This window comes from Oenanthe melanoleuca, chromosome 3 (assembly GCF_029582105.1).
Source record: "Oenanthe melanoleuca isolate GR-GAL-2019-014 chromosome 3, OMel1.0, whole genome shotgun sequence".
In the NCBI taxonomy this organism is placed as follows: domain Eukaryota; kingdom Metazoa; phylum Chordata; class Aves; order Passeriformes; family Muscicapidae; genus Oenanthe; species Oenanthe melanoleuca.
In genome coordinates, this window is record NC_079336.1 from 3,240,402 (window position 1) to 3,262,501 (window position 22,100).

The window sequence follows — 22,100 nt, forward strand, 5'->3', positions numbered from 1 at the left end:
TGTTGCTGAGTATTTCAGAGCTGAAGGAATAGAAAGATTTCTTTGAAGGAGACACATCTATGGCAGCATCTCCTGGGGAGCTGATGGAATTGCCTTTTGCTTGTCCCCTGAGCTCTTGGGAAGAGCCTGATGGGTTTCCAGGGGAGCACGTGCCATCTGAACAGATGGCTGTGAGCACAGCAAGCCAAGAAACAAAGGCTTGTCAGGCTGGGGAGATGAATTCTGTCTGAGAGTAGTGAAGCAGCTGCTGATTCCTCTCCCAGGGACAGATTAAGGCCTCCATCCAACAAAATGCTGGAATACAATCTTAACTTTAGAGTGTTAGTGATGTCCTGGTGGAAATGCACAGACATTTGAATTCAGAGCTAATCTGGGATCTGTACCTGCATGCTGTGAGCATGGAGGAACATTTTGAGGATGAATTTTGGACTCTTGGTTTGAGCAGCCTTTGGATGGGGCCAATATAACAAAATTCCTCTTTGCATCTTGTTCAGCCATGAACTGCAAACAACTTTCATGGCTCAGTGCAATGTCCTGTGAGCATGTCAGCAGGGTGTAGGTGACAGATCCATGAAATAATTAATTGTCTTTCCTAAAGCTCATGAAGTTTGCATTTTTCTTTCTGTAAACAGCAAGACTTTAGTTGATTTGGATTTTTTTTTTTTTTTCCTGCTTGGAGACCCTACCAGTAACACCCTTGGAGCAGGAGAATGAGCAGTAAGGGGGCTAAACCTAAAACACTAAAACCTTATGGTTATACAGGATCAAGTAAAGCTATTCCAGCTCTGGCAGTGACTTGAGATAGTCTTGAGACTATCCAGCACTCTTTGCTGGCTTTAACACTCTATTCAGCTTTACATAAAGAAATAAAATTCAATCAAATTTGAAGTGGGACTGAATATCTGAAGTTAAACTAAATATAAATATGTTACTTTTATCCCAGATCCCTAGTGAGCTGTTCATTAGGAAAAAATATCTTACATTGACAGTGAATGCAAAGTGTGGCCTCAAAAGGTGATGATAGAAAATGTGTCCATGCAAAAGTATACTCAGCAATGGGGATTTTACTTTCCTTCAATTTCAAGAAATCTCTAAAACAGTCTACACCACAACCTAAATGAAAGATAGTAATATTCCTTTTATTTATTATGAGAATATCTGTTTTAGAATATTTTTTTTTTCTTTAAAATGAGATTTTTGAGAAGGGATATAAACTGCTGTGTCTTCAAGTGTGAATCTTCTTGATAGAGGCAAGGAGAAACTCCCCACACCAGTCTTCCCAATCTTCTACTTAATTGTTTTTTTTTGTTTTTTTTTTTAATTTTTTAAAAAATTTATTTATTTATTTTATTTTATTTTATTTTGTTTTGGGGTTTTTTTGTTTGTTTTGGTTTTGTTTTTTTTTTTTTTGTTTGGTTTTGGTTTTTTTGTTAGTTTTTTTTTCTTTGTTTTGTTTTGTTTTTTTATTTTTTGAAGTGCACAAAGCGGGCTCTTTCCATAGTTAATGTTTGGGATACCTGGGCTGTGACATTGCATGAGTCAGTCCAGGACACCTGACAGAGAGAATTATTGATAAATTCCTTTTCCAAATCCTTTACTTTTGACCATATCCTCCACCATTTCCCAGGGTCTTCAGGAGGTAAATCTCTTTTCACAAAACCAGTGGTGTTGTAATTATTCTTTCAGCAGATTAAACCTCCCACCTCATTATTAGGTTTGTTTTCTTTAATATTTCTTTTTTTAAAAATTATTATTATTTGGTCTGGCTGCTTCTTCCCTCCTGTGGGACATCTGGAATTGCCTTGTTGTTTTTGTTCTTTCTTCTCCTTTTTTTCCTCCCCTTTGGTAAAGACAGATAAAGAAAGATTTCTTTTCTGTTGGTGCAGAGGTGGAGGCTAATTGCTGGGTTAATTGAGAAGAATGGTGCTTCTGATGTTCTCACAAAGTATCAAATGGCCTCAACATATTTCTCCCCTCTCTCCCTCACTCCACCTAAAGAGACCCATTGAATTTGCACATTACTGTACAGAAGTGATTATGGGCTTAATTGTGTTTATTTTGCTTGGTGGGGAGGCCATCATAACAGTGGTTGATGGATTTTTCTAAAATCACCCTCAAGGTCATGTGTGGGACTGTGCTTTCCTGGGCAGCCATAACAAACAATTTGAGGGTCACAGCCAAAGGCTCTGTTGAGCAATATTCCTGCTTTCTGCTTTCAGAGGAGGGGTCAAGTGCAATAAAAGAAGGAAGCATAACTTTTATTTTCTTTTTTAAAAAAGGAGAAGACAACCTTGTAAAGCAGCAGCTGTATATTTATTCTAACCCAACAAAAACCACAGAGGTGGAGAGGGATAATATGCAATTTTTGGACTGAAGAATTTGTAAGTTTGGCCAGAGTTTGTTTTAGACATAGACTTGATAAATGGTTAAATGAGTCCTTCCTAATGCTTTCTTTTCTGTTCTGTGGTGCTGCTCTGCTTTTATCCTCAGCAGTTGAGGATACTTTTTACTTTTTTACTTCACTTTTCCACTGTGTTTTCTCCCAAAGACCAAGCATCATTTGGATTTATTCTGGGAGGTTTTCAGAAGCTTTGCACTGTGGAGTGACCATGAGTGTAGCTGCTCTGCCCCTTTTCCAGGGTTAAATTTTGTGTCTGACTGCTGCTTCTAAGGCAAAGCAAGAGAGTCACAGCAAATCCCACAATCATAGAATGGCTTGGTTGGAAGGAACCTTAAAATCCATCTTGTTCCCACCCTGTGCTGTGGACAGGACACCTTAAACTAGACCAGGCTGATCCAAACCCCATCCCAGCTGGCCCTGAACAATCCCATTGCTCAGGTTGGAATGAGGCAGCCACAGCTTCTCTGGGCATCCTGTTCTAATTCCTCACCACTCTCACAGGGAAGAATTTCTCCCTAAAATAGTGGCCTCAAGCTGCACCAGGAGAGGTTTAAATTGGATATTAGGAAGAATTTCTTTACTGAAAGGGAGGTCAAGCAGTGTAGCAAACTTGGCTCACCATCCCTGGAAGTATTTAAAAATGCATGGAGCTGATGCTTGGAGAGATGGTTTAGTGGTGGACTTGGCAGTGCTGAGTTAATTGTTGGACTCTGTGATCTTAGAGGTCTTTTTCAACCTCAGTGATTCTGATTTTCCTCTGGAAGTGTCAAACTTGCAGGCCAAGTGTGCACAGCTCCTGCTGGAATTTCTCTGCTCCTGGTGGGACTATTGTTTGTACTTCACCCAGAGCAGTCAGCAGCATCCAAGATTCTCAGACACTCTACAGAACATACAGAAAATATTTTATCAACAGCTTGAAAATTTCAGATGGACTATATGTGACTGAAACTTGGGAAATCTTGTTTGAGACAGAATTGTGATTTGGCAATCAAAGGATAGGACAACTGTCTACCAGCCCTCCTGGTTCAGTGGTACAGCATGGCAGCAATTAAAATACTCATTAAAAATTGTATGAAGAGCAGTGAAAACAGAAATTACTGTATTTCACTGAGAACAGAGCATAGGAAGTCAATAAAGACCTTAGGGAAGATGTCTTTTTTTATGTTAGGAGTGAAATAAATCACAGTGATTTACAGTTCCATTTATAGATTGTGGTGATAAAATTATTAACTCTGCTGCTATAAGGCAAAGGTATTTAATAAATATTTTTGTTCTCAGTATGGGAAGGAACAGGATGGTAAATTATATCACAAGAGGAAGATGGACCAGCAGTCCATTTATTCCCAAATAATGCTAATAGAATGAAAACATTAAATATTCTTTCAGAATGCCCATTCTTAAAATCATCAGGTCCAGTCTAATCCAAGCAGTTTAAAAGTGCTGCTGGAATCAGATATCTTGGGTTTTACATGAAACAAGCTGAAATTTGTTCTGATTCTGGAAATCACAATCCATGCAGTATAATTTGCAAAAAAACTTTGTATGAAGTCTCAACACTAATTCATTTGTATGTAGAAAATTTTGTCTGGGGAAAGAGACAATTTACACAAGGGAGAGTTGGTGTTTGTGAGAGCAAACCTGTGGTTCCCAGTGGTTATAAGCAAGAAAATGTGAGATTTATCTCTTTCTTTGATTAAGCAAGAAAATGTGAGATTTATCTCTTTCTTTGATTAAGCATATTCTGTAAAAATTCAATTTTAAAAATTATTTTAAAAATTGTGGAAAGCAATGAAATCTGGAAAGAAAATATTTAATGAGAAGTCCCTATTCAAATACTGTTTTTTTAATAAGCTTAATAAATAAGGAATAATACTTTGTTATTAGATAAAAAAATCAATGAAACAAGGGAAGCCCTGTCCATGTGAGAATAAAAAAGGAAATCATGATAAGCAGAATATGAGCAATGGTGAGCAATGATCAAGATAGTACTAAATCTGTTTTTTTTCTTTTTTCCTTTTGTCTAAATACTGCAATTAAGCCAGATGTCTGATCTCCCTTCTTCTTGCTAAGGATTGGTAGTGTTATCATGGAATCATGGAATGGTTTGGGTTGGAAGGGACCATAGAGATGATCTGATCATCCTGTTCCATCCCTGCCATGACAGGGACACTTTCCACTGTCCCAGGTTGCTCCAAGCCCCATCCAGCCTGGCCTGGGACACTTCCAGGGATGGAACAACCACATCTTCTCTGTGCCAGAGCCTCCCCACCCTCACAGGGAAGGATTTGTGAGGCAGGAGAGGCAGCTGGGTGGTAGGGAGAGAGATCACCATTAAAAAACTGGTTCCAGCATGGCAAACTGGCCATGGGATGAGCTGGTACAGTCACAAAGGGAGGGTGGTAGGGACTCTGTAAGAGGTGTGAAGTTTCCAGACTTTGGGAATTTCTCTGCTCTCTCCTGGGAATATGAAACATGGCTTGACCTAGGGAGGCATTTCCCATGTGTGACAAAATGAATGGGAGCCCACTCTGTCCACATCCATTGTAAAGAGAGCAGCCTTCAGAGAAGAGGAAATATGAAAGGAGACAATGGAATAAACCATCCTGGGATTCCCAGCTGAGGAGAGGCAAGAACAAGGGAGGCATTTGACAGAACTGAAGAGCTTGAGTCAAAAGAAAAAGAAAAAAAAAGGATGGAAATGGCTTTTCATGCACTATGCATTTAACCCACAGAATTCATTGCTTCAAGAAGTTGTTGAGACCAAATATCACAAAGATTCCAAAAACCAGTTCTTCATTACTGGCAAATCTTATCCAGTTATACTAACAGTCAGTAGGAGGAAAATGCTGGCAAGGAGATGAAACTTTATGCTTTGAGGTGAAGCTAGCCCCTAATTAGGGATTAAAATGAGGTTTTTATGGGATGGGGAGATCAACTCACAGCTAGCTAAGAGGGAGACACGTCTCACACTGTGCTTGGAAGCATCTGGTTTTGAACAGCAGCTGGAAGAGTTTGCAGGATTAAATCAACCACTGATCTAAACAAGTTGCCAGTTCTTATGTTCCAGAGCAGTTTTCCTCTCCCCTCTCCCAGTCACAAGTAGTTTGTAAGCTTAAAAGTAACATAATACAAATTAAGTTGGAATATCCCTTTTCAACATTAAGTGACTTAGTCAGTTAAAATTGGGTTTTTCCAAACACAGCTTCCTTCAGCCCAGGCTGGCTGCCCTTGCTCAAGTCTAGAAATGCAGACTGTTGTGGAATCAAAAAAAATGGACTGGATTAATCAGGGCTGTAAAGTATTGATAAATCCATAGGGAGAAATAAAGAACAAGGTGGAAATTTCACAGAATCCAATAACATTTTAGCTGTAATTTTGTAATTTTATTGCAAACCCCTTTGTTTACCTATCTCTTAGAGTTCCTTTGACTGTGAGGGAATGACTGACTGAATGTATGATTGTATTTTCTTCTTCTCTGGTCTTCAGGTGGCAAACTCCTGTTTACTGGACCAGGACCTGTAGAACTGCATGCTCATTACATCCTGGTGTCTGATGGAGGAGAGCTCCAGGTGGGATCCCCTGAGGCCCCTTTCCAGCACAAAGCACACATCTATCTCTATGGAAGTCTTCATTCTCCACCATTATTTCCATATGGAGTCAAATTCCTGGCAGTGAGGAATGGGACCCTTTCCATGCATGGTGAGCACATTTCTTTTGTTGACAAAAGAATAACATAAAACAAAAGAAAGGAACAACAACAAAAAAATTATTTTTGGAAGAAAAATGAATTGACAAAATTTTCGGTCGTGATTCTCATGGAGTCATGGAATGGATTGGGTGGGAAGAGACCTTGAAGACCAACCAGTTCCAGCCCCCATTCTATGGGCAGGGACACCTTCCACTATCCCAGGCTGATCCAAACCCATCCAGCCTGGCCTTGGACACTTCCAGGGATCCAGGGGCAGCCACAGCTGCTCTGAGCACCCTGTGCCAGGGCTCCCCACCCTCCCAGGGAACAATTCCTTCCCAATATCCCATCTAGAATTGTCATCTGTCAACTTAAAGCCATTCCACCTTTTCTTGTCCCTCCATCCCTTGTCCCCAGTCCCTCTCCAGCTCTCCTGGAGCCCCTTCAGGCTCTGCAAGGGGCTCTGAGCTCTCCCTGGATCCTTCTCTTCTCCAGGTGAGCACCCCCAGCTCTCCCAGCCTGGCTCAGAGCAGAGGGGCTCCAACCCTTGGGGCACACATTCCAACAACTCCACACCATTCTTATATTGTGGCATAGAAGAATTTAGATATAGAGCCTTTCTTGTCGATATGAGATATGGGTATAAAATGGCCATTACTTGGTGCAGGAGTTGGACATGGAATTCCAAACTCAGCATGATTCAGAACTTTGGTGCAATGCACATTTCTCAAGTTCTTCTCTACTGGGCTATTTTTAAAAGCTCTACATTTCATAAGGGAGGAGAAGGAAAAAAAAAGAAAAAAAAAGAAAAACCATCTGAATGTGTCATCTCCCTTCCTCCTGATCCTGTGTGCCAACCTTCCTGTTGGTGGGAGTTCACACCCTCCAGCAGGGCTTTTCTGAACCAGGAGAGATGAGCAGGGGCTGGGAAGGAACTCCTGGCAGGGAAGGAAAGGTGGGGCTGCACCCAGCACCAGGTCAGGTGCTCTTGACCCCTTCATTGAGGCACAGCAAGGCTCCATTATTTAGTGCCTGTAAAAGGCTTCAATAATTTCAGTGAAGTGGCTTTGCAGAGTGTTTCTAGCCCATTTCCTGGAGGATCTCTGTGAAGGAGGGCTATTAGAGCACCTTGGCTGAATTGACTGCTACTGGCCATTGAATTTCACACACTTATCCCAGCCCTGAGCTCAGTAATTCCCATTAGATTAAAGCTTGCCTTCCAGAAAGGCTTGGTCTTTGGGGATGTCAAGGGAGACAGAAACCAGCTTTTTCCTTAGAGGCTTTTTCCAGGGGATTAATTTGGTTAATCATCCTTTTTTTTAACTTTTTTTTTTCTTTTTTAAAGAAAGTATTGAGATTTGAATTTGCCTCATAACAGCTTTTGCTGCTTCACTTTCTGTGTCTTCTGCCACTTTGAAGTGTCCTTCTATTCTTGGTTAGACCTCTGTAAGCCAGGAATTTGTCCTTAGCACTTTACAGCATGAGCCTTCACTTTTCCATGCTTTTTGTTTTCTAGCAGTGTAGGAAAAGCCAGTAGCAACTCCTGGCAGCTGTGCCCCCTGTGCTGCTTCTGCTTTCCATTCCAGTCTTGTAGCAACTCTGCCTTGGTGACTCCATCACCCACAAAATTGAAGACAAACAGGGCAGAGTGCATTTTTGTCTTACCTTGACAATTTGATGGGGGGAGGTAAACCCAGGCATCCACATCAGCACCTCTGAGTCTCTTCTCAATGATAATTTTTCCATTTTACTCAGAGAGTGTTCATCCCCTAGGAAAACAAGAGGATGAGGTCTGCAATCCAGGTATTACCTGGATGGAGATATACAGAGTCAAAAGTGGCTTGGCCTTTACTGGAAAAAAACTTTTGATTTTAATTCTTTATAAATGACGGAATTATTGAAACGCTTGTGTGGGAAGGGATGTTAAAGCCCATCTAGTCCACTCCCATGGGCAGGGATGCCTTCCACTGTCCCAGGTTGCTCAGGGTCCCATCCAAACTGCCCTTGAACACTTCAGGGATGGGGCAGCCACAGCTTCTCTGGGCAACCTGTGCCACAGGGAAGAAATTATTCCAAATATCCCATCTAACCCTGCCCTCTGTCAGCCTGAAACCATTTCCCTGGTCCTGTCCCTCCAGGGCTTTGTTTGAAGTCCCTCTCCAGCTCTCCTGGAGCACTTTTAGGCACTGGAAGGGGCTCTGAGCTTTCCCTTCTCTTTTTCAGGCTGAGCAGCCCCAACTCTTATTCTATTATTATTATTATTCAAAACCAATTCTTATTCAAGAAAAATCATATCAATTTCTTATTCAACAGATCCAGAGTAGCTATGAAGTCACTTTTAAGCTCTGCACAGCACACAGCCCCAGTGCATGGCTGCAATTATTCTTCATTCAAACCATGTCATCTGCAATTTAACATTGAAGCAGTAGAAGCCTGCTAGAAAACACGACAGAAAGTAGTGGGGTCTTTTACTGGGTTCATCACACAGGAAAAAAAAAATCTGCTGTTCTGTCTTCAATTTAGCATCAGTCTGGTCTGTGGTATAGAGCAAATGTGGAGCATGACAGCCCCTTTCATATATACACATGTACATTTGTGAGATACATTGATATACACGAATATATATGTTATCTCAGATCAAAATCATTAAATAAGCAGGTTCCCAAATTCTTGGCTGTCTTGGCAAAGACAGAACCCAGTGCATTTTAATTCCTCTTCTCTTTCAGGCTGGGAGTGGTGGGGGATGCTCTGCAGCTCTGGTTGAGTTCAGATTGTTTAGTAAGTGTGTCAGCTCCTCACTTTGATATGTTAATATGACTCAGGGTTTCCCACCATCCCCTCATGAGTGGCAGTCCTTTGCTCCTGTGGTTGTAGCAGACTGGGAAATTTCAGTGTTGCCTTTGGCTTTAGCCAACTCCCCTGCCAGTCAGAGCGTGCCACCCATAAAGTGCCTGTCACTCACTGTCACTGTGAGGGGGCTCCAGCCAGCCAGGGCAGCTCCACTTTCTGACAATGTAATTATGGCCCTTGCATCCACAGTAGGGGCCTGAGCGGGGCTGGGAGAGTTTTATTGATTGTTCAGAAGGGAAATTTATCACTGTCTCCAGCTCCATTCCTGCCCTATTCCCTGAGAAACCCTCCTGACAAGCTTCAGGAGAGAAGTTCAGCCTGGTGGCCTTGGCTGTTCTTGTGCTTTTGTCCTTCCCAGGGAAACTGGAGACACCAGTGGATGCTGAGTGGGGCAGGAACTGGGTGGAGATGCTGCACCAAAACAAAGAACACCCAGTCTGTCCTTGTGACAGCTCATCTTGTGGTCCTGACACTCCTGTCATGGAATTATTTGGGTTGAAAGAGACCTTAGAGACCATCCAGTTCCACCCCCTGCCATGGGCAGGGACACCTTTCACTGTCCCAGGTTGCTCCAAGCCCCATCCAGCCTGTCCTGGAACATTTCCAGGGATCCAGGGGCAGCCACAGCTTCTCTGGGCACCCTGTGCCAGGTCTCACCACCCTCACAGCCAGGAATTTCTCCCCAATATCCCAAATAAACCCACCCTCCTTCAGCTTAAGACCATTTATTCTTGTCCTGTCCCTCCATCCCTTGTCCCCAGTCCCTCTCCAGCTCTCCTGGAGCCCCTTCAGGCTCTGCAAGGGGCTCTGAGCTCTCCCTGGATCCTTCTCCTCTCCAGGTGAGCACCCCCAGCTCTCCCAGCCTGGCTCAGGGCAGAGATATTGCCACACACTGAACAATTTTAAAGGTCTTTTCCATTTTCAGCAGTCCTGCATAGATGATCTTGTTATCCCATTGAAACAGACTGTGGCTCTTTCCAAAAAGACCAGCAGTTTTGTCAGGAATTTACCTAAAGCTTTGTGTCAGCACTCTGGTGGGAAAGAATATGAGCTGTGAGCATCCAACTCTAGTGGAAGGTGTCCCTCCCATGGCAAGGGGTGGAACTGGATCATCTTCAAGGTCTCTTCCAACACAAAACCTCTTGTGATTCCCTGAGTCTGTTCCCTGAATTTTGACTAATAATATCTATCCTCTCAGTTAGATGAAAGGTGTTACACTTCAGATTATAAACAAGCTGCATTCACCTTTTCCAAACTATGAAAGGTGTGTGGTAAAGAAAAACCAATGTCCTGAGAGTTTTGGTTTAATAACTTACCAATTTTTAATCAGGATAATTTTAACAGAGGTGTCAGCAGTCACTTCAATGCTCTAAAATCGTGGCTAGTCCTGCTGCAAGGAATATCCTTGCATTTGCAAAGGAGAAAATTACATTTTAGAGGTAAATCTGCATGACTTCTATCCCAGATTTCTCTGCAGCTAAATCAATCTGATACTTTTTCAGGGTTAACTTGGGGAAAAAAAACAAGGATTTTTTATCAGTTGAACCAATTATTAATTTTAATTGCTTTTAATCAATAATAAAACACAAAATATTTGTGAGCTGTGCACTGTGCTCTACAAAGCCTGTGGATTCCTCCAGAGATCAAACATTTAATCAAATGCCTCTTGCTTTGCCTCCATTAGTCAGTGTTATGTATCTGTGCTGAGTTTGAGATTAAGAGATCATAGACAACATGAGAGAATTTGTTCTGCTTTACTCACATATTAAAAAGAAAAAACTTCCCAGGGGAAAAAAAAATAGGGAAAAAAAAACATGAAGCAGGGGGATTCAAGATAGGGTGCAGAGATCTGTTAGAGAAAAGATGTTTTTTTTTTACTGTACTGAAATTCATCTATTCAGTAAATGTTATTTTTCTCTACCTGAACCTCCTGATTTCCTGAGCTTGCTTCCACAGGTTGGCTTTCCTTAGGTGCCAGCTATTCTGTGTGGGGGTTGCAGGAGTCTTTTTGCCTCCTGTGACAGAGTTTTTCCTTTCCAAGACCTTGACTTTAACATGATGCATTAAAGCAGATGGCTCTGGAACAGAAGGCTGAGCTGCCTTCAATCCCCTCGTGTTCACCAGGGGTAAGAAACTGCACTTAGGCACTTCCCATGGAGTAACTAATGTACAATGACTTGTGCCTTCACTTTCTTATTCACAAATATAAGATGACCATTAGATTTTAAAGGCCTAGCAGATGGGAAAAAAAAAAAAAAGAGTTGGGTTCAGGGCAAGCTGCTGTGTCTTTCACAGTTTGCCCTTCTTTCTAGCAGAAATGCATCTATTGTCTTTGATTTAAGCTTAAATCAGTTGATTTGTGTGTTGGTGCTGATCTTAATGAGAAAAACATGATGGAAAGAGGACAGAGGATGGATACTAATAAATATTATATAATAAAGATAAATAAAGGTAGAAAAGATATTAATACAATATAATACAATATACACTATATAATGGAATGGAATGGAATGGAATGGAATGGAATGGAATAGAATAGAATAGAATAGAATAGAATAGAATAGAATAGAATAGAATAGAATAGAATAGAATAGAATAGAATAGAATAGAATAGAATGCATAAAAAAGACCATAGCTAATATATATGTTACCTTGTGATTCCTGACAGGGTGCAGGTCTCTGGGCTGTTACAAATGTGGAGGCATATTAGGTATTAAATAATTTCCTCCTCCAAACTTTCAAATATAAAATCAAAATACCTCTTCCAATTCTGATGCCAGCAAAACCCAGGTTATTGGCTGGAGGAAGAGGGCACCCAGCAGCAAATTCAGGATTAATTTCCACTCTAGATAGAAGAAGGCTGAGAAATTTTGGCTTCCCATGGAGGTGATGGAGGTGTTCAAGCATCAACTGGATGTGGAACTCAGTGCTGCTGACAAGGCAGGGATTGGTCACAGGTTGGACTCAACCTTGGAGGTCTTTTCCAAGCTGAGTGATTCTGTGATTTCTGTGAGGTTTGCCAAACTGAGAGGCCTGGAGCCAGCCCTGGCTTTCCACAGAGCTGCAGGCTGAGCAGGCAGGCACCCTCCCTTTGGGCTCACCCTCACTTTTCCTGGTGCCAAATTCTCTTCCATCACATTTTGGGGATGCAGGAACCTGATCATAGCCTGGCCATGATTGTGCTGCCCCACATCCCCACTCCTGCAGGGAGATATTCCCTGTCTCATTCCACAGCAGCACTGACAAAGTGTCCCCAGCTGAAGGTCCCTGCAGGATCCACTGATCCTTGCCTGCCATGGCTGGAGCTCTTGGTTCCTGGGGTCTGCCTAAAGACATTTTCCTCTGTGGCATCTTTTGGTGAGCTGGTTCTAGGAGTGGAGCATGGATTCTGGCTTATGCAATGGCAAGGGGATTGTGTTTCCCCTTGTTTTGAGGACTGATGTGACTTAGCAAAGTGACTGGAGGATCTCTGATTAAAGGGAATGTTTGGAAATTTGTGCAGGGAAGGTACATTTTCTGCAGTGCAAGTTGTCAGAAAAGGGCAACAATGAGAGTTTCTATAGACCTGTTTAATCACAAAGCCCTTCCCATCCTCAGTGAGATCCTAGAATCATGGAAAGGTTTGTGTTGGAAGGGTCCTTAAACTCATTTCATTCCAAACCCCTGCCATGGCAGGGACATTTCTGCTAGACCAGGTTGTTCCAAGCTCCATCCAACCTCACCTTGAACACTTCCAGGGAAAGGACATGATCATCCTTGCTTTCTCCAGGGTGCTGGTGAAAGATACTCAGGTGGAAAAGCTTTAAGTGAAAACTGCAGTTTCATGAATAGAAAACATAGGTCACTTCCAAGGATATTTCCCAGTGGAGAAAATAAAAGTTACTCAGTTTGTCCTCTTGTCCAGATGATGTCAGATTTTTTTATTTTTGCTCACTGAAGATTCAATATCAGGCTGGATGGGGCTCTGAGCAGCCTGGTCCAGCTGGGGTTCCTGCTCCTCCAACAGGAGGAGAGGAGCTGGACTAGCTGACATTTAAATGTCTCTTCCAACCCAAACCATTCTCTGACTCTGATTCCAAACTATGATTTCAACCCACCTAAAATACCCAGTGTGGTCCTGCTGCAGCTTCTTGTCAAAGAGCTGATAAACTCTTGGCTGTCCAAAGGGCTAAGGAGCAGTTATAAATCAGAAAGGACTTTCTCTTTCACCTTGGGGTGGGTGTGGAAAGCTCAGGAAAGCTGCTCAGCATCTCCCAGGAGCTGCCCACACACAGCACTGAGTCCTGCAGGACTGCAGGGGGTGGGAAGGCACAGATATCCTTGTCTTTCTAAAATGTGTAGTAGGAAAAAAAAAATACAAAACAAACCCTCCTCTCATTGCAAAATAAGCTAAAATCATTGAAATGCTTAGGGAATATACCTAGGACTGGAATTAAGAGTGAAAAAATAGCTGGAAACGTTCAAGTCCAGAGGGTTGACAGCTCACAGTAAAAGCAAATGTTTTTTAACACATTCAAAAAGATAGGAAGGCAGCTTTTCTTCTTTTTTTTATTCCCTACCCTTTATGGCCAGTGACTGGACTAGTCACTGCAAGAGCTGAGGTACCTGGGACATTTAAAAAAAAAAAATTAAAAAATCCAAGTTCATAACATATTTTTTCCTACTCCTTAATTAAGGATCTGCCACTTGAAGATCCATTTGGCCATAGAGAGCTGTAGCAGCACATCTTTATGTTATCCTGACTAAGGAGGCATTCTGGAAAAGATTTTCTATTCCTTTTAACTTAAAGAATTTTATCCATTATTATTTTTATGGTTTGTTTTATTAACCGAAGCAACAGCAGCAAAATGTCTTTGTCATGCATCTAAAAATATATTTTAAGAAAACTCACCTTCTTCCTGAAGCACCAATTTCCAATGGCTGTACTGCCAGTTATCACTTTGACATTTGAAAATTTTAGGAATGGCCAAGCTAAATTCCATTAGGCAGCACATTTTGGGTCAGGAATGATAATAAAGGCTTATGACAATGGAAAGGAAACTATATTCCTAAAATAGTCTGACACCTGAAATGCTGTAGGAAAGAGAGTCTTAGAGTCACAGAATGGTTTGGGCTGGAAGAGACCTTAAAGGTTTTCTAGTTTCAACTCCCTGCCATAGATGGGAGGTTTTTTTATAATCATAAAAATAAAAACCCCAAAAACCTGTTGTAATCTATTGAATTACATTATTAACTTCTCTTGAAAAGTTTTTTTTTTTTTTTTTTTTTTTTTGGTTGTTGTTGTTGTTGTTGATGTTGTTTTTTTTTTTGGTGGGGATGGGAAAACAGCTTTCTTTTCACTTTGTTCCTGGAAATTTCCTATTCCCATTTACACTAAAGATTTGCAGTATAGCTACAACAGATTGACAGATTATCTGCAGTGTAATTGTGTAATTTGTATATTCCCAGTAAGTAGATTTTGTGTCTGAGCCCTGCACTTCTCATAAATTCCTTTTGTGGAATAAAGGGATCTCATTACCTCAACTTTAAAATGCCAATAAACAGTCAGAAGGTGTAAAAGAGCTTTATAGTTTGTCAACACCACAAACAACTGTGTGTTGACAACTGAGTCAGTTAATTTGTGGTAAATAAAAGAGAAGGTGAGATGCAGCAGGGTCCTGGGTGTCTGAAGTTAGGTAACAACAGGTACTCTGAAAAGTCTTGTTTTCAGGTCAGGGACATCTGTTTTCCAAGAAAGCAACTTGTCATCTTGTCAGCTAAATTCTTACACCCCCCATAGATGTAAGGTGGAATTCATGTAAACAAATAGAAATGTATGAAAAGCAGAAGTTCCTTTCAAGAGGAATAGAAGTGGGCAGGCTGTGACTGTTGAAAATTGAAGACAGGCTGGAATTTAATGGATCAATCTCAGTAAAAGGAGAGTTGTTTTCTGGAAAGTTGTTCCCTGGAGGGGGGGGGATTGGTAATAAAAAATAACTGAGATATCAGCTCCTCATGGTGTCCTGGCACAGAGGTGGAGGTGACTCAGGTGACACTTTCCACTGTCCCAGGTTGCTCCAAGCCCCATCCAACCTGGCCTTGGACACTTTCAGGGATCCAGGGGCAGCCACAGCTTCTCTGGGCACCCTGTGCCAGGGCCTCACCACCTTCTGACTTGAAAATTTCTTCCTAATAGCCATCCTAAATCTCTCACAATTTAAAGCCATTTCTCCTATCCTGTCTGTAGCTATTGGTATCCTATCACTAGATGTGAAACCAGACAGATAAGTGACATATCATCCCACACAGATTTATGAAATATTTTGTATTAGACACCATATGAAATTAAATTTATACTGTTTTTCCTCAAGAGTGGCATTGTAGTCATCAGAATTGTCTCATTCTTAATAATTTAACCAGGTCCATACCAGACTGCAACTTCACATTATGCTTCTAACAGGAAGCACAACCAGAGTGCTGATGTCAAGATGTTCTCCATCCTAACATTTGTGATTAATTCATTTGGAATTAATTTTCAAGTCCCTTGCATTTCTAGGCTGCACCATTCTGCTCTGCTCCATATTTAAGGGTGTGGTGTAAACATTTAGTAAAGTGTTCAGTTCTTATATTGCCTGCAACAACTTCTTGTGTCTGAAGTCTCTGTCCTGTACCTTTAACATGACATCACTTCTGCTTTAGATCTCAAGTTGTGGTTTTTTTTCCCCCAACTCTTGCTTACTTAATTATTAAAAATGAGTTCAATAATTAAGGAGTTATACAGATTCATCTATTTTTCAGCATTTGGAGTGTTTCTGCTTGCAGTACATTTTGGGAGAAGAAATAATTTAAATATACCACAGCTGTTGGTCTTCTAAACATTTTCCCCTCAAACAGGTAATTTATTTACCTGTTGCACAGCCCAAACCCAGGCACTGAAAGTTATTTTATTAACTTTGCATGTTTTATCCAAAATAGAGTTTGTTTTCAAGGGGAATATATTATAATTAGGGCAAAGAAGCCTCAGTTTTGGTCGCTCATTGACACCAGAAAGCTGTCACTGACCATATCTTGTGTGTCACTTGTGCTGCTGGAAGTAGAGGAGATTCTGACCTGGAGGTGCTGTAGGTGGGAATATAAATGGGAAATGGATAAATGTGGTGCTTAGGGACATGGTTTGGTGGTAGACATGGAAGAGCTGAGATAATGGTTGGACTTTTTGGCTTCACATTTTAATCTTAATAATTGCATGATTCTATGAAAGTGGAATCTTCTAGACTTTGGTTGGTTGGTTTGGTTTTCCCTAAGAAAAATATACTGAACTTACTGGAAAGTGGAAGTAGATTTTGAACATGCAGAGAAATATCCCACCCCACCTAGATCATCAGGGAAAAAAGATACAACAGGCTGTGGAATGGCAGACAGGTAGCTGAGCACAGTAAGAATTGAAAAGAAGAAGGAAATAAAGGAATGGGAGAATGCTTGGATGCCTTGAATATTCTTTAGGGAAAAAAAAAAAAAAACCAAACAATTGAGAATATTTTCCTTAAAAATTTTTTGAGTCAGAGGTCAAAAGAGGAAAAAAAGCCTGAAAAAAGCCTTTTCCATTGGAGCATGCTTCGGATGCAGAGTGGTGTTTCCCAGTCCTCAGTGGCAGGAGCTGCTGCCCAGCAGAGCTGCTGCAGAGTGACAGATGAACTCCACAGGGGTCAGCTGTGTGTCTGGACACAGCTGCACCAGAACAGGCACACAAATCAGCACCAGAAACAAAATGTCCAGAGCTGCAGAGAAATGGTGCAGTGCTCCACGTGCAGATGGCTGCTGCCAGTTGTTGGCTTTTATGCCAGTCCTAAAAATTCAGAATTGTTCAGTGGAAGAAGGTAAATGAATAAAGATGAAGAGAGTGCTGCTGGTAAAAGAATGCACAGAGGATGATACTGAGAGGGGTTTTTTGAGCTGTGTTGAGGATGAGGGTTTTTGATGTCTGTGAAGGGTGGAAGGTGGTTTTTGGCTATGTCTGCATCAGAAAACAGTGTGGCCCTACAGAGGCAGAACTGTAGGGTGAGTGATGTATGTGCTGAGGATGCAGGGTCCACATGTTCTGGAGCTACTACAGAGTCATTCCAGCCTGGTTCCATTGGCACCTACAGTGTCCTATGTGTCCTGCACTTCAGCTTCTGCACTGGTTTCACAGAATCTCAGGATGGGTCAGGTTGGGAGGGATCTCAGTGGCTCATCTGATCCACCCTCCCAGCTCCAGCAGGGCCATCCCAGAGCTCAGGGCACAGGATTGTGTCCAGACAGTTCTGGAATATCCCAGTGAGGAGACTCCAGCCCCTCTCTGGTCTCTGCTCAGGGCTCAGTCACTGCACAGTAAAGAAGTTCTGCCTCCTGTGCAGCTGCAACTTGCTGGGATCAGTCCCTGCCCGTTCCTCTGGTGCCATTGCTGGGCCCTGGAGCAGAGCCTGGGACTGCTCTGACCTCCCTGCACACAGGGACACTCAGGGACACTCAGGGACACACAGGGACACACAGGGACATCAGGGACAACAGGGACAACAGGGACACACAGGGACATCAGGGACACACAGGGACATCAGAGACATCAGGGACAACAGGGACACACAGGGACACACAGGGACATCAGGGACATCAGGGACACACAGGGACAGACAGGGACACTCAGGGACACACAGGGACACACAGGGACACACAGGGACACTCAGGGACACACAGGGACACTCAGAGACACTCAGGGACAGACAGGGACACACAGGGACACACAGGGACACTCAGGGACAGACAGGGACACTCAGGGACAGACAGGGACACTCAGGGACACTCAGGGATGAGGTTCCCTCTCAGGATCTCCTCTCCAGGCTGAACAGCCCCAGCTCCCTCAGCCTTTCCTGGGCAGGGAGATGCTCCAGTCCCTTCATCACCTTTGTCACCCAGCACTGGACACTCTCCAGGAGCTCCATGTCTCTCTTGTCCTGAGGAGCCCAGAACTGGACACAGCACCCCAGGTGTGCCTCACTGAGCTGAACAGCAGGAGATCTCTTTGATGCCTTCCAAAATGCTTGGTAATATGAACTGAAATACCTTAAATGAAGGATGTCTGGGAGATTTTCTTAGGTGGAAGTTGCAAAATTTCAAGTTTGACTTAAGAAAACGTAATGATACAGAAGTATCTCAGGTTTAGATGCCCATCATTGACACCCAGAGCAGGTGCTCATGTATTCTTCAAGATAAAAGTATAAAGATTTAATTATTCTGTGATTCTGTTATGAATTTATTGTCCTGGAAGTGCTACTTCTTATTTCCATCTTCATTAAGGAGTGGGTTGGGACACTAGAATATAAGTAATGAAGACACTGGAGTGTAAGGAACAAGGCAGTAAAACAGGATATGGACAGACAAGCCTGCTTAAAATAATTTGAAAATGATTTATTGGATGCAACCTTGACACTCAGTGATTTCTGCTATTACTTTCCTGCAGTACAACCAGGGAGAACAATAACTTGCTTTGGGATAAAGGTAAATGATGATCTATTGCAAGGGAGGGAAGGAAAAGTATTCCAAAGGTGGGTGTGTGGGGCACATGCTCTCCCCTGATGGTGTCCAGTGTGTTGGACCTCACTGGACCAATCTGGAAAAGGAAATGTCAAAAGTTAAAGCAAACTCCATTAAGTGAAGAAAGGAGGGTTATAGGACAAGAATTTTCATTGCTAGGGGTTGTTATACACAGATTTCATAGAATCATTGAATTATTGAATGGTTTTGGTTGGAAGGAACCTTAAAGACAATCTCATTCCACTCCCTCTATTGACAGGGACATCTCCCATTAGACCAGGTTGCTCTGAGCCCTGTCCAACCCTGCCTTGAGCCAGGAGCAGGCTACTCCTCTTTGACTGTTTATTTGTTTTTAAAGTTGATTAACTAGATTTTTTAACTTCTTTTTCCTTGTTCTTTTCAGGCTGGATGCCCAAAGTCGTTTTCACACACTTGAAATCATCAGCTAATGCTGGTGACACACAATTAGTGCTCCAGGAACCTGTTGATTGGCAACCTGGTGATGAAATCCTGGTGGGGAGTTCAGGCCTTGGAGATGCACAGCAGCAGGAGGAAGTGGCTTTTATCCAGTCCCTGAACAACACAGAGTTGCTCCTTAGATCACCACTCAGGTATCCTTTGGAACCAAGGAGATTTTCACAGCAGAGAGCTAAACAAGGAGAAAATTTGATCAAAGTCAGGATTTGCTGTTCCCTGTGAGACATAATAACTATATAAATCCCTTTAACAAAGGTGGCCAGTGATATTTCAGTTCTTCACTCGCCCTAAAGGTAGTGGATGTTCAATCCTGAATGTTTAAATTCTATGTTTAAATTCTGTATCATGCCCTTGAACTCAGAAAACCTTTGAAGCAGAAAGCACTGATGGCCAAAGTCCAGTGGCATCAGTATAGGAATGAGAAAGAAATTTTCTGCATAGTCAATTTCTTGAGAAAGTGCATTTTTTTTTCCACAAGAAATTTATGACTTTTGTAAAAAAAAAAAAAAAAATCCTCACTTGACTGAGTTTCTTAAGTAATTCATTCAAAGTGAACTTTTTCACTTTGGAAATCTGCTTCCATATTTGCAGTGAGTGTTAATTTCACTGCCTTACACTCTCTTCATCTGCTGTGCATGGAGATCTTGGACACACTGAAACCTGCACTTCTTATCATCTCCAATGCTGAAACACATTATCTATCTAGAAGCAACCTGACTCCAATGTCCAGGAAGATTAAAGGTATAACTTTCAGAAATAATTTGGGCTTGAGAAGAAAAGCTCTGATGGTTTTCACCCAAACTTGTCTTGGGAAGAGAATTCAAAAGCTGAAATATGTTGTTGTAAATACCATAGAATCATAGAACATCCTAAATTGGAAGAGACCCACAAGGATCATTGAATCCAGTTCTTGGCCTTGCATAGGGAAATTCCAAAATCTCCACCATGTGCCTGGAAATGTCCAAATGTTTTTTTTTGAGCTCTGGCAGCCTTGAGGTTATAACCAGTTCTTCTGGGGGGCCTGTTCCAGTGCCCATCCACTCTCTGGATGAAAAGCCTTTTCCTAATAACACAACACAATACAATACTATGTATATAGTCTAAGGAAGGTTTGAGTGCTTGTGGAACAAAAAGATGAAACAAACGTCAAAAAGGAAAAGTTTACCTAGCACTGGATGTGCCACTGTCCCTACTGAGAAAAGACTGAGACCAGCTCTGAATTATGGTCATAAACATAAATAACAAGGAATTATAAACGTAATTCTCTCCACCTGGCAGGTGCAGATGCTATTTTTGTCTTTCATTAGGTACCCCCACAGTGCTGGAGAGGCATGGGGCAATGGCCAAGGTCTGCCTTGGAGGACTGTGGTGGCACTGATCAGCAGAAGGGTTGTTGTTCAAGGAAATGTCACACTGGAGAGGATGTCCCACCTCAGGCAGTGTGCAGATGCAGGTGAGGAGGTCTTTTCTCACAGAAATGTACTGAGGAGGAAAACTGCTCCATTAAAATCCCATTGAGGCAGCATCACTGTGTGTTAGAACTCTTTCTTCCTCAGATAACTTTGAGACATTCCAATGCCAGGGAAGAGAGTTTGTCTTTCCAAACATTGTTTGACATTGAAGTGTGAAGTCTTGGGAGTTGAACTGCACTTCATTGTAATATCTCAGATGTGTTATTTTCACATTGTTGTTTCAAGCCATCTTGGGAAAGACCCTTTAGCTTTGCCTGAGCCTAAGGGTGTAGAAAAGAAAGTATCTTCTGAAAACATGTTTCAGTGTACATAATATATTAAATTTTTAATTGTGTTTACTATTTAGTCACTTTAAGAAGAAGGAAAAACAAAACAGCCCAATGCTGTTTGTACTCTTCAGTGTAAAATATTGAGACGTTGTTTAGTGTTTAGGGTTGCCAAGGAAAAAATAACAGGTGATGCATGAAGTATCACTGGTGAAAAAAGATTAAATATCTCAGTTCTCCTTTAGTTTTACCTGTATGAAATGCCATAGAGTTTGACAGGTGGATTCCTGATTTACACCATCTATTCAGGAAGCAGAATCAGACACAGTGATTATAATGTGAGGAGAGTTAGGTTATCTGGCAACCCAGGTGTAAGGTTTTCTTTAAAAAAAAAGTGCCTTGGGCTTTCAGACTGTGACACAAGACTTCATTTGATATCCAGCAGCCAACTGCTTATATTACTCATGGATTTATGGTCCATTTTGTGTGGAACTCATAAATATAGGCTCTGAAATGCACTAACTGTTTGAGGTTTTTATTTGAGCTGAAGGATAGGAGGATTTCTCAGAGGAGTCACCAGAAGAGGAGTGAGAAGTGTTTTTTCTGGTTAATCTAACTTCTTTAAAAGAAAAATGAGCATTACTGGGAATCAGCAGGCAGTGCTGGAATTTGAGATCCCCTCTTCTCTTCCACTGAACACATTCATAGTCTGAATCTCGTAACAAAATACCTCACACCCATGGAAGGGTCTTTCAGGAAATTTTCCCAGCCCTATAATTTAATTTTTTGTCATATCATGGAATCTAAGAATGATTGGGTTGGAAGGGAAGTTAAATTTCATCCCATTCCACCCCTGCCATGGGCAGGGACACCTTCCACTGTCCCAGGCTACTCCAAGCCCCATCCAACCTGGCCTTGGATATTCCAGGGATCCAGGGGCAGCCACAGCTTCTCTGGGCACCCTGTGCCAGGGCCTGCCCACCCTCACAGGGAAGAATTTCTCTATAATCTCTATTCCTGTCTTGAAACTGTGGTTAGTAACAGTTCCCCATCCATCTGCATGGAGAATCAGGAGAGCAGAGTTTAAAAAAAAACAAACCAAAATGCCTCATTTCAGTTTAGTTCTATACATCCATGCCCAATCTCCTTTTCAAGAACTTCACCTAAGGAAAATCAATGTCAAATCCCTCTTCATCATGCATGAAATTATCTAAAATTAACTCCGAGGAGCTGCCCAAGACATGGAAATACAGCTTCCTGCTTGTTTTGGTCCATGTCCCTACAAATGTCCAGACTTTTGGGTAAAGAGCCATGACAGTATTTCGAGGGAGCATCAAAAATATCTGGCTGTGTTGCCTTTGGGCTGTGTTTGAGATCCCTGCTGGAGGTGCAGTCTC

General features: G+C 42.0%; 1 protein-coding gene across 1 annotated transcript in view; it reads left to right on the forward strand.

The window, feature by feature from the left end:
- PKHD1 (PKHD1 ciliary IPT domain containing fibrocystin/polyductin) overlaps positions 1–22,100 on the forward strand; it is a 233,032-nt gene that overhangs the window by 81,793 nt on the left and 129,139 nt on the right. The window contains exons 37-39 of the mRNA XM_056488194.1: positions 5,888–6,100; positions 18,892–19,099; positions 20,273–20,418. Coding sequence (XP_056344169.1) covers positions 5,888–6,100; positions 18,892–19,099; positions 20,273–20,418 — 567 coding nt within the window. The remainder of the gene's footprint in view (positions 1–5,887; positions 6,101–18,891; positions 19,100–20,272; positions 20,419–22,100) is intronic.